Source organism: Typopeltis vanoorti, chromosome 11 (assembly GCF_054136105.1).
Source record: "Typopeltis vanoorti isolate ZY-2024b chromosome 11, IOZ_Tvanoo_1.0, whole genome shotgun sequence".
In the NCBI taxonomy this organism is placed as follows: domain Eukaryota; kingdom Metazoa; phylum Arthropoda; class Arachnida; order Uropygi; family Thelyphonidae; genus Typopeltis; species Typopeltis vanoorti.
In genome coordinates, this window is record NC_143559.1 from 58,845,231 (window position 1) to 58,858,237 (window position 13,007).

At 36.7% G+C, this 13,007-nt stretch overlaps 1 protein-coding gene across 1 annotated transcript; it reads left to right on the forward strand.

The window, feature by feature from the left end:
• Window positions 1–1,480: 1,480 nt before the first annotated feature.
• On the forward strand, window positions 1,481–2,833 carry LOC150101613 (silk gland factor 1-like). Its single transcript, XM_090399858.1, has 2 exons — window positions 1,481–2,184; window positions 2,275–2,833. The coding sequence occupies exons 1-2, from the start codon at window positions 1,481–1,483 to the stop codon at window positions 2,831–2,833; spliced, it is 1,263 nt and encodes a 420-aa protein (XP_090255984.1).
• Window positions 2,834–13,007: the final 10,174 nt, after the last annotated feature.

Genomic DNA, 13,007 nt, shown 5'->3' on the forward strand with positions numbered 1-13,007 from the left:
AAACGTAATTTTAACTAATTAAATAGGTATTAAAATGAAATCATTTATTTATTTATATTTGATATTATTAATATATATTATTTCATCGTGGACTGTGGGTCCGCGTATCTCAAAGTCAGCACTACTTGCCCGAAAGAAGAGGGATGAGAGTAGTGTAGAACAGAGGTTTACCATGATATCAAAATTTATGTGATAGTGTTTGGATGAATTCCCCTGATTGTTAGTAAGAAAACAAACAATACCGCACTCCCAAAATAACCGTCCGCTCTTTTCAAAAAAAAAAAAAAAAGAAAAGAAAAAAAGTGGTGTGTTTGGGGGAGGGGGAATGCAGGTGAGTATGATATAATCTATGGAATCGGATGATTCCAATGATGATTGTCCCATGTTCCTCATTGATTTCAAAAGATTCTGTGTTTAATTTTCGGTTAATCGAAGAGAGATAGAGAGCAAACGCGCCTACGTTTGTCCGTGAAGACAAACGGAAGCCCCCCCCCGTCAAACAGAGTTAAACAATTACATTGTATAACGCCGACACTTAGCAGAGCACAGTTAGTGTCCCCCCCCCCAACTCATCCCCCCACCTCTTTCCCCGTTGTACTCGTTTCTATGAGACGTATTGCTAGACGGACAGCACGCGTTCCTAACGACCGTTTGCAATTGGCGAAATTTAGACCACGTCACGTGTCGTCACGCTATACGACGATAAGCACGAGAGGCGTGTCTACTCCTTGAGCATTCGAAGGTGTGCGCGCTGATACGTGTGGGAATAACTGTGGGAGGTGGAAAACGGAAGGTCTTGTCGCACTACGGTCCGCGTTCGTGAGAGAACTGTTGTATATGTGCGTGTGCGTGTGTCCATATGTACGTTGTGTTCGGTGTGAGTGCGTGTGTGTGTTGTGTGTGTGCGTGCGCGCGCGCGCGCTTGTGTATGCGTCCGTGTTATTTACTCAGCGCCGGTACTTGAGGGCGTGTAGTTGACCGAGTCTTAGTTACCGAGAACGTGTTTCTGAACGCCCGGACTGATAAAGTACTTAGCGTTTAGAGAGGCCACAGGTTAGCGTTGCTAGGAGTCCTAAAAACCCCTCTTTAAACAACCAAACCGTTTCCATGATCCAACAGGTGTTTGCCACCACTTAAGAGTTTTCGCTAGTGTGAGAATGTTCATGAAAGTAATGCCGGAAAAATAATGAAAAGCTAGAACTCGATCAGAACTTAAGGATCACGTTGGACAGTAATCTTCAGCTTCCATGAGGAATCAACGATTCCTTAAAAGCTTCGACTGAGGATAATTGACGAGATCGTCTACATGGAGTGGCAATTGATTCCTCACCTCTTTTCCGGGGGCTGCTTTACATTTCTATGATTTATCCGCGACACAAATGCCAACGAATTTTTCTCATGATCAAGAAAAGGTGTGTTTTCTGAGGTTAAAGGACATCTAAAGAAGATGTTGACCCACAAAGGATACCCCGATTGCAACATGGCTTCTATGCCTCCTAGTAGCTACGGCATGAATGCTACCTCGATGGCCATGCCTACTATGAGTTACTCACCACAGAGCTTTGGAACAGGCATGATGTCCGCTCCCGTAGGAGGTATGGGAGCAGTAGCAGCCGGCATGGGTGGAGGTGGAGGCACGAATTGCATGTCGTCCACCATGGGAGCTATGTCACAGTTGGGAAGTATGAACTCCTTGGCACAGACTATGAACGCCATGACTCCTACTTCGTGCATGGCAGGAATCAACGCTGGTAATTTGGTTCCAGGTCGAGAGTACATCACTGGTCAGTCGGTCACGGATCCCACAGCAGTACAGAGAGCGCGCGTGGAAAAGACTTATCGAAGAGGTTACACGCACGCTAAGCCTCCTTACTCCTACATCTCCCTAATCACTATGGCGATCCAGAACAGTCCCAGCAAAATGCTGACCTTGAGCGAGATCTACCAATTCATCATGGATCTGTTTCCGTATTACCGGCAGAACCAGCAAAGGTGGCAGAACTCCATCCGACACAGTCTTAGCTTTAACGACTGTTTTGTCAAGGTTCCCCGAACTCCGGACAAACCTGGTAAAGGCAGTTTCTGGGCTCTGCATCCTGATTCCGGCAACATGTTCGAAAACGGTTGCTACCTCCGAAGACAGAAACGGTTCAAATGCGAAAAGAAGGAGGCCATCCGACAGGCGCACAAGGCCATCCAGCAACAAAAGCAGACGTGTGGAGGCACCACGGTGAGAGCAGGATCTCCGAAAGTGAAAAGCGAGTCCGATCCAAGCAAACTGTCGTCCCCACGCCACCAACACCACCACCATCCATCGGCCCTGATGTCCAAGAGTTCTTTGAACAACGTCTCGTCTACGGCATCCGCCGTCATGTCGCCCTTCTCCTCCGGAGATCACTACCCACACCATCCCGTGATGAGCGCCCAGGACTGCAAAGAAGAGCATCCTTGCTGCAACCAGATGAACGTGGTCAACGGACACGCTGTTGTCCTGGGACACTCGCACGCCGCTACCGCCGCCGTGGCTGCCGCTGCGGTGGAACAACAGCTGGGTGCTCACTTGCGGACTTATGGAGACAGTGTGGGGATGCTGAGCGTGAGTCAACTAAAAGCAGACCCGCACTTTAATCCGACGAGTCATCCGTTCTCGATCAACAGCATCATCGCCACCGAAACCAAACTTGACATGAAACTCTACGACATGGCTCAGTACGGAGGATACACTCCGATGTCACCTATAAATGCCGGACACACCACCCTGGAGGCAAACACCCCTTCGTATTACCATCCATCGCTGTATTCTGTTCATCCTTCAGTGACTTCGACGATGTAATTAATTTAACTGACCCTTGCAAAATGCATATGAATAAGACGGGGGAGAAAGGTCAAGTTTGCGAGTACTTAAGAAACTTTCGGACGATTATTTCAAAGCGGTGCAGATTTCTTGGGAACTAAGTGAACAACTCAGACAGTTACTAGACTCGATAACTTGCAGAAACCTTTTAACAGATGACTTTGTAGTCTTCTGACAATGTAGTTATTGTGTACATTAATATAGATAAGTATATGTGATGACATGCTGTTGTCATTGAAAGACTGTATATAGCTGTAAGTAGAAGGTCTGCTAAAAAAACAAAAATCATCCTAAAGCCATCATGCAGTGTGTGTCAATTTATTAGTTTGCATCAATGGACAATACTCTACTGTAAGTAGTTTTATACTTTATTTCTTACACAACAAAATATTCTAAGAAGCAGTTATTTTCCCCCCAAAGAAAAGTGTGGATTACGTTTTGCAATTCGATTCAAATTATATTTATCGCCAAAGACAATTAAAAAAGAGAAGAAATTAAAAATGATAGTACTAACTATTCTTAAATAACTATTATTACTTCGATGCTCTCTCTCTCTCTCTCTCTCTCTCTCTCTCTCTCTCTCTCTCTCTCTCTCTCTCTCTCTCTCTCTCCCGGTCTTTGTAATTTTATCTCTTGATGGGGCACTAAAATTTTTACGAAATTAAACTACTTGAGAATTTTCAAGGAAAAAATAATAATAAAGAAGATTTTTCCCCTGAAATGTGTTAATTTATTTGAAAAAAAAATACACTGAAATTATTTCGGGTTCTAGTATTCAAAGCTGGTACCCGTATTGTCTTGTAGATCGTACAAAGTACAAAGTATTGTCTTGTAGATCGTGTTACATAATTCCTTTCAAGATAAGATGGCTTGTTTTAAATAAATGACTTCTAATGATAAGCTAGGTTTATTTAAATCAATTTCGCTATTAAAATTTGTCTTAAAATAGCAAACCCATTCTGCTTTATTTATTAATTCATACACTGAGATGTTTTCATTATGTGCATCGTATGAAACTTTGTTTTTTCGAACTCCTAGAATGATTGTCGCAATAGGATTTTAATAGTCAAAGTAGAATGTAACGACATTTGAATCTCATAGTAATATTTTCGCCCCTTAAGACTGTTATAGAAATAAATCTAGTATCAATGGTGCTTGCATTACTTTTATTAATATTTATTTAAATTTTAATGTAAATTTTATTTACAAAAAAACACCACGAAGTCATTTTGAAAACTCCTATAGTTTTGTTGCTATCTTTGTAGCACTATTATTACTATTACTACTATTATAGTACGTTCTTACTATTCCTAAACTATCGGAAATTGTCATACAAAATTGCGTAAAATTATCTTTATATATATATATATATTTTTTTTTTCAGTTATATTTAATTTATTTCTATAACACGTTACTGCAATTTGAGATGGTAGTTATGCGCCCTAACTGTATGTTATTCTTAGTATTGTTTGAACTACTGTACTGATGATGTCCCAAGATACTTGGGATGAAATATTTACGAATTAAATGGTCACTACTTTTTCTAGCAGTTTAGGTAATACAGCATCCTATTCATAAACAGCTTAGCATGATGCTTATATAAACTTTTTTTGACAGTTTGGAGAACTTTTCTGTTTTCTTTCAAGTCTGAAATAATATTTAGTTCGTCCATAGCTTGAGATGCATCACTCTGCATAACGTTCTAAATTTTCTTCGTGAAAGTGTGCTTAACAAAATGAACTGATACAAAAAATACAGGTTCACATTACTTGCGTTCAATCAATGGACATGTTGTAAAAGTCCTTTTTATAATGTGTCCCTTAAAGAATTAGAATTTCAAAAAATCAGATCATGTTATATTTAAGTTCTGGCTAAAAGAAACAAATTGATTTATACACAAACCTAAAAGTAATTAAAAAAAAAAATAGTCAACTTCGATTAATTCTTGCAATAATTAACGCTAGAAGCAATGTTAGTTTTGGTCTGGATTCAGTTATCGCTATGAAAAACAAAACAGACGTAGTTTTACGAACAGTTTCGGACAGCGTCGTATCTCAATTCGCTTTCTGACTGCCAATTCATGACTCTTGGCATCAGCGGAGTAATAATGTGTGATCTTTACTCTTTATTTAAAAAAATATCAGGATGTATTGCTGTATTAGCAACGACTGTATAACGTCAAATGTGGCATTGCACATAAAAGTCTACCTGTTATTTTAAATCACAATTCTATATCCTTATTTGCGATATTCATCCATCCATCTGGATAAAACAAATAACTGGAAAGTTGTTATTGGAAAGATAAACCACTAAGAAACACATAAGTTCGTATTCCACTCAGATAAAGTTACAATTAGTTACTTGATGTATTTTAAAGTTGGCATTTTAACTTCCTTATTTTTAAATATAAATATAAGAGTTATGGAGTTGCGATAACTATAACAGAATCCATTTGTTTCGTACATTTTTATTGCTTCGCATTGCTATCCTATGCTAGATGATAAAATCACAACCCCGAAACTATCACTAGATATTAAAACGGACATTATGCAAACTGCAGGGAGTTGCATTTATCCTGCAAATTGTAACTCATTTTGAAACCTCTTTGGAAGATTTTGGGCTTTCCTTCCCACATAGAAAATTCACATACGAAACCACAAAATCTTTTATTTTAATCGTCTTTCTAAATTTGGACAACAAATCCATACTAAATTTTCTTATTATTAAGCAGAAGTCAAAGATGATTTTTGAAAACTTTCACAATGTTATCTTTGATGGTGAGGAGGAAAAGAAAAAAGAAGGAACTGCAAGTCTTCAAACTTTAAAAATAAATAAATAAATAAATAAAACATTTATCAAAAGTATAAGCGTCTGACTTTTTTTTATGGAAAAACTTAGTTTTGAAGTATCACACCGATGCTTAAATTCGTCTACACAAAAAAGCTCGTCGTCCTGAATATAGCCGAGATGACTGAAAATTCGAATGTTTCAAAAAGTGTTGGCTGTGCCTCAAAATAATAATGACCAGTAGTTGTGTGGCTCATCCTAAGTAGCCCATTCCATTTTAAGGAAGAAAAAAAAACGAGATAATAAATCAACATCCCCTACTTTTTTAATCACAGTCCTACCCACGAAAGTCTATAAACCTGAAATTTATTAGCATTGGGTTGTATAGGCTAAGCGACACATTCGGAAACTCTGCTCTGGAGATCAAACATGGAATTTTTTCAAGCAGCTTTGACCCTCCACCGAGCAGGGTGGCGATTTCATATCATGCAAAGAAATTCACTACTATATGATATATTATATGATTCAATGCAGTACAAAATGACCTTCCCGAAATCCAATAAAAATGAAATACTCTCAAAGCCCAAAATCAGTTGCAAAGCAAAATTTTTCTTTCAGCCACTTATGATCTATAGGAATAAAAAAAAATTCGACTTTCATATGAGTCCGCTAACTCATCTTTAGTTTTAAAGTCAATAAAAAAAAGTTCCTCTATTCATCTAGAGCAGTGGTTCCCAACCTTTCTCCACTTGTGTAATCCTTTTAAACCCCTTTCTATAAATTACCCCTTGTTTTTAAAATAGATGTTTATAAATACTGACATTTATTGTTCCATAACTAACGTTTTGCATTTTATTTACTTTGCTTGTTTTTCCGCCATTACTGGTTATTTTTCGTGTACCCCTGAACTGCCCAGCACGTACCCCCGGGGGTACGATTACCACCGGTTCAGAACCGATGATTCTAGGGCAGCGTTTCTCAGATTTTTCCTACGACGGAACACTTCACAAATTCTGAAATTTTCACGGAACACCTTGGTTATTTTGTAATGTATTAATAATTAATTATGGCCTAATCATAAAGAGTATTAGTACACTTATGTATACGGTGGGACATGTTGACAAATATAAAATTACATTTAAATCAATTATCAATCTTGGACTAATGAAATCTTGTAGCCTATTGTAGTTTCCTCACATCAACATCATTAAATTAATTTGTGATGATTTTCATCGATATATCCCATACTGATCACCAAAAAGTTATAATATTATTATAAGTACTTACGAGTGAATGCAGACTTTTTCTCCTGTGTGCTGGTAGTTTTCTCCCTCCTTTTGTACACCCTGGAGATCGCTTTGTAGGCTGGAAGTGAATGAATCACTATCTTTTGCGTCACAAACATCATCAACAAGAGATTTGTTAACACCAAAATTAAACAAAGTCCCTTGTCTCTTATTCATATTAAAATTTAAATCTGTAGGCCTATTACTTTTAAAAAATCAAGGCGCTAAGGTTTCGAAACAAGCACTTTCACCCTACAATACGAACTTGCGAAGAAAGTATTCAGCATTACTAGATTTGAGAACCGGATACAGACCACCTTGATCTTCAATTTTAGTGGAAAAATTTTCTTTATACTTCCTTGCTTATTGGTCACTAACATTTGCAACACAGATGTTATTTCTTTCAGTTTTGAGAACAGAGGATACGCTGCTCATTGTTGTAATCGGCTTGCAGGCAATTTTTATGATTGGTCATAAACAGCGGTATTCCCTTTCCCGAATGTTGAAAGATTTCGATGTGTGAAAATGAACTATAATTCAAGAATACTTCCATGTATAAAAATACACGGCTTGGTCACTGACTTCACGGAACACTTATTCACTTTCCGCGGAACACAATTTGGGAAAACCTGATCTAGAAGGATCGAATTGGTCTTTTCAAGCGAAGGGCTAAGATCGCGTTACCCTTGAGAATGCATCACAAAAAAACGCTCCTTTAATGAAGACGTCGTATGCATTATTTTCAATTCACCGAGGCGTGATTCGCTAATGTAGATTTTATGCCTTACCGATGACAATTTTTTCCCCCTGTATGATATCCCAAAGTCGTCTTCTCTGGTTGAATTGTGTGTTAAGGATTGACAGCTCTTTTACAAACTGGATGCGGCATCTTGCTATCCATCTGAAGAAAGCGGGGGCTGTTGTACAAGAGTCGACAGCTGAAACTCTACGAGTAGCACCAGACTACGAAAAAAAAAAAAATGTCAATACAAGATATCTACATTCACTAAACATCCTACATCCAATCTATAAAAGATTTGACACGTACAACATTTGGTCTCCTTTCAATGACATATCAGCCCCACAGGACAATTTTTCGAGATTATACCATAAGAACATTAGTGACGTGATGCGTGAGAAAACTGCAAGAGAAAATTGGAGTACAGAAAATTGGACAAGCAAATTGTAGTACACGCTAGAATTAGTTGGGATGCCTCGGCATCAATTCTAAATAAATTTTAATCGAAAACTTTCAATAAATTGTAAGCATTTATACGTGGACGATGAAGGCTAGTATCCAAATGATCGGAACGTAACAAGTAATTGCTACAGAATCCCATTACTTTTTTTAAAAAACTAGATGTATAACATTTATTTGTTTCATAATGCCATTTGAACCTAGAAATCTGCTAGTTTCTGATTAAGTTACTCTTGAAGAAATCACCAAGTAAATAACGAAACGCGTTAGATCTTTGTTCTGAATACACGAGAAACTAGTTTTTAAACTGTCACACAAGCATATTTGCTGATTATTTCATTGTAGCTACGGTTATTAAGTGCTACGTGAGGCAACTAATGTCATGAAGTTAGTGTATTATATATTAAACGCACGCGTTCCTCGGTTGCTTTGTTTTGATTTCTGGGAAACGGTCACCTCCGCATGAGCCAGAATAAACCACTTTCAATTGAAAAGTTCCTGTAAATGTTCTCTTACCCACTTAGTCTTTTCAATCAAACGATTAGAAAGATCGGGCTGGAATCCGCCGACCGAGTGTTTTAACCTTCTTTATTAGTTTACGGAGTTCAGCATCTGCTACTTTAAGGAGAGTATTGCAGGTTCATTATTTTCCGTACATCGGAATCGACCTGGCTGACCTAGAATGAAACAGCGTTTCAAATTTTTTATAAGTGAAAAATACGAACTTCCCTTGCTTATACAATTTCAATAATTATTTCTTGACATTACCACATCCGTCGGTAAAGATTTACTAAATTACCCCCTCCCCGCCAGTTATTTCCCTCTCTTTCTCTCTCTCTTAATACTTGTTTCAAATAAAGTAATAAAAAAAGCTCTCGAATCCAGAAATGAACACAAAGTTTTATTATATTTCTAGACGGCCTTACTTTCAACTAAAACACGGACTGAAAAATTACGGACTCCCCCCCCCCCCTCCCCAATTTTTATGTCTTTTTTTGTTTGTGTTTTAATGGTTACAGTGAATGTTTCCAATTTATTTGATTACACCCAGTGATGAGCTATGAGGGGCTCGCGCGAGCTCCTGCGAGCCCTTTGTTAAATTTTTGCTACTATAATTGCTACTTTAAATTCATATGGATTTTCTGATAACTATATAAAGAAATCATTTCATTGCATTTTGTCTGATGGAGCTAGTGTAATGTTAGGAAAGAAATCAGGTGTTGCAATCAAACTTCTACAAAACGTTGAGATTTGGCATTGCGCTCGTCGTTTCCACTTAGCATTAGAAAAATAAATCATTTTGAAATATTTATGGATAAATTATGTACTTTTTATCATCAATCACCAAAAAATCAACGAGAATTAAGTACGATTGCAAAAGACCTTGGTATCGAAATTTTAAAGATCGGCCGTGTGTTTGGACCACGATGGGCAGCTTGCAGTTTACGAAAGGCTCTTGATTTGTGGAGAAATTAACCCAGCTTTATGCAAGCATTTTGCATCGAACGATAAATGTAAGGGCTTTTTAAACCGACTTCTCAATTTGGAATTTTTAAAAGATCTAGCATTAATGATTGATATCCTGAAAGAATTATCATATCTGTCAGAAACTCTACAAAGTCGCAATATTAGTATTATAAGGGCTAAGTTAGCCCCTTTTTTCCTTTTTTTTTTTTTTTTTTGCTCGACGATGCGAGCCCTTTATTAAAATTTCCATAGCTCACCACTGATTACACCCTAATTTATTCGGAGAATTTTAGAAACTAAAAACATGATTACAAGCTGGGTGACAAATTCACGAAATTTTAGACGATTGAAACTCTTTTTACTTATAAGTTAAACGCTGGAGTTGCTTAATATGTTTTTGCAAGTGGGCATCATAGCTGCTCTTCGCTGTTCTTGACATGAATTGTTTATTGAAGATTTTGAAATAGAACAAATTGATTTTTTCAATTTCAAAACTTTATGATGGAAACAGAAGAATGAATTTTCATGCATCCAAATTGCTATTATTATCAAAAACCAAGACTATGGTAATTGAACATCATCTTTGAAAGTATCTTCCATTTACCATGTCAGAGTTTCTCAAAGCGGGCTCCGGGGAGCCTTAGTGTCCACAAATGAAATTCTATGGTTCCACGAATCTTGTTTACAAACATTCACTTTTTTTTTTTTTTAAATTAATGAATCGATGATATGATGCTACAAGTTACGTCCGTCATACCAGACTTTGAAAAACTCGGCAGTTCAAAACAACAACTGCACTGTAGTCATTAAAATGAATTTAAATTTTTTTTAATTTATGGAGTAGTAAATTGTAACAAATAAATGAATTAGACCACCTAAAAGTCGTTTTTATAACTTCCACCTAGATGGATTTAGGGTTAGTATTATGATCACGCAACTATGGAAGCGAGTGTATTATATCTTATCAAATGCGTGTGTTCACTGGTCGATTTGTCTAGTATGCTGGAGGAAAATATCCAAACATTTCCACTTTCATATGAGACAGATTAACCTAAGCTTCATTTCCTCTTGGATGCAGTGAACCAATTCTTATTTATTCGCTTTTATAGAAAAGTATCATAGAACCTATGATAGTACCGTGAATAGAAATGATGAAATAATAAAGAAAAAAGTTAATTCGATGAGTCACAACCTTCCGAGGTAATTGCGAATAAATCGGATAAAAATTAAATAAAATATAGCTTCAAGATAAAACCGACTTAAATTAAAATGTCTACAAAGTGAAATCCATCATAAACTTCCAAGACAAAATTCCAAAATTTTATTTTGGAATTTTGTTTTGGAATTAACCTTTATTGTAAACTTTAATTCGATTTTGCTTTTTTCTTTCATATTCATTTTTTTTTTCCCCGGCGAAGTCGTTCCATTGCATTTTGTTTCCAGTATACATGGTGCTAGAAAAAGCTTCAGAATAAAAAGTGAAAGTAAAGAAAGTTATATTCCTTGTTAATTAATGAAAATCCAAACACACAGACCATTGTTCCCTTGGAAAAATCAGACCCCATGGATCTCCCGCCTTAAGTTCTACATACCCCACTTTCCTAACCCTAAAACATTAATACTTCTTTGAGTATTAATTCGCATAAAAAGTATATTTTCGCTATGTTGAGTGGAACTGTGAACTTCAACAATTCTGTGAAATTAGGGCTTATATTTCAAATACACACAAAGCGATTGGGATACGAGGGATTGTAGTGGGGAAAGTGATTAATTCCTTGGAGGCTCAAAGCAACAACGGAATTGAAGGGGTTCGAGAACCAGTGAGCTCCACGGAATGAGATGTCTATTAATTTGTAGGATATTAATATTATTCTAAATTGGAAAATTATCCATCATTTTACCTTTCATTCAAATCGTTTTGAATACATTTTGGAGGGGAAAAAATCCGATTAGGCACCTTTTAGGTTACTTGTGCTGAACTTCAACTATCGGCAGAGAACATAGAGGAGGAAGTTAAAACATGTGTATAACTTAGCTCTGTTGTACTTGTCTACTGCACGTTTATCCTCTGAACCGGAATTAACTCAATTTGCTCAATTTTTGAGATCCGGCTTGTTCGTCCATACAGCTATCTGTTTGAAGATAAATAAATAACAAGTCACGTGTTTGAAGTCATTTCTTGCTATGTATTCGTTACTGTTTGGTTAAATGTACAGATGACTGTTAAACGACCTTTAAAAATCTTCTGGTTGTTTCCCTAAGCCACACGGAATATATCGAACAAATTGATTAGTAAGCGTTATATCTGGAGAACAGCGAGATATCGGAGAAATGGCGTTCACGTGAAAGTGGATTTAGAAGAATATAGAGGATTGATTGTCATTTATGAAGACGATATTGCAATTCCAAGCAACTAAATGGCTTGAAAATATTCCAAATACTTTTAGTTGTTGTAATTTCACTCTCTTGGTAAATAATCCAGGGAGAATCAATCATTCGTTAAATCTTTATTCATTTCTTGCGAGATAACACAGATGGTAGGAAGAAGACTTCAACATTCACAAGACACGCGATAATATTCCTGCCTTACTTCTCTGGTCAGTCCAAAAACCCGAAAATTATATACTGCCGCTCTGGTCAGTCAGAGAAGTAAGGCAGATTACCTACTACCGCTGCCCTCGTATGCGGTTTTCATTTTAGATTGTTATCATAAACGTAAGAAATCACGTGTGACTAACTCTACAATGAGAGTTAGCACAAACTATTTCAAGTCACACTTCACAAACTATTTCAAGATCCATACTTTTGTATTTGGCGTACAACGTTTTGTGAGTTGCCAATTTACATGATGTTTTTCTTTGGTGTTGCGAAATGCCAGTCCTGATTTATGTGCCCTTTTTTTCTCCACATCCTTGACATGTTCTTTTTGACGAATTTCTCCAGATTGACTCGTCTGTCCAACGTAACAAATGTAGCAAATACAGAAGTGTTTGTATACTCCTGTTAATCTTATCAAGATATTTTTAATGGTGAAAAAGCATTTAATTTGTGTTCTTTTAAACCATTCTACATTCTAATAAACAGTATGTATCATTGTCAGAGAAACATTAGATCTAAAGCAAAATTAATTCTTTTATCAAATAAAAAAAAAATGAGCTTGGCGAGCATGGTGTGCTAATAAACATTTATTACTAACGAAAGGCAATTTTACAAAAGATGAATGAGTACTCGGATCGTGATCTTAAAGATGTTAATATAAAGAACGTGCATACATTGTTTAATTTCTATGAAATAGGGAAAAACACATTTAATTTATATTTCCATTTTAGTTTAACTAAATTAATTTTAGTTTGAATCGCCGGTCCGGTTGGCTGAGTAGACAGCGTCTCTACTGTAACCATTAAGTCGTGGGTTA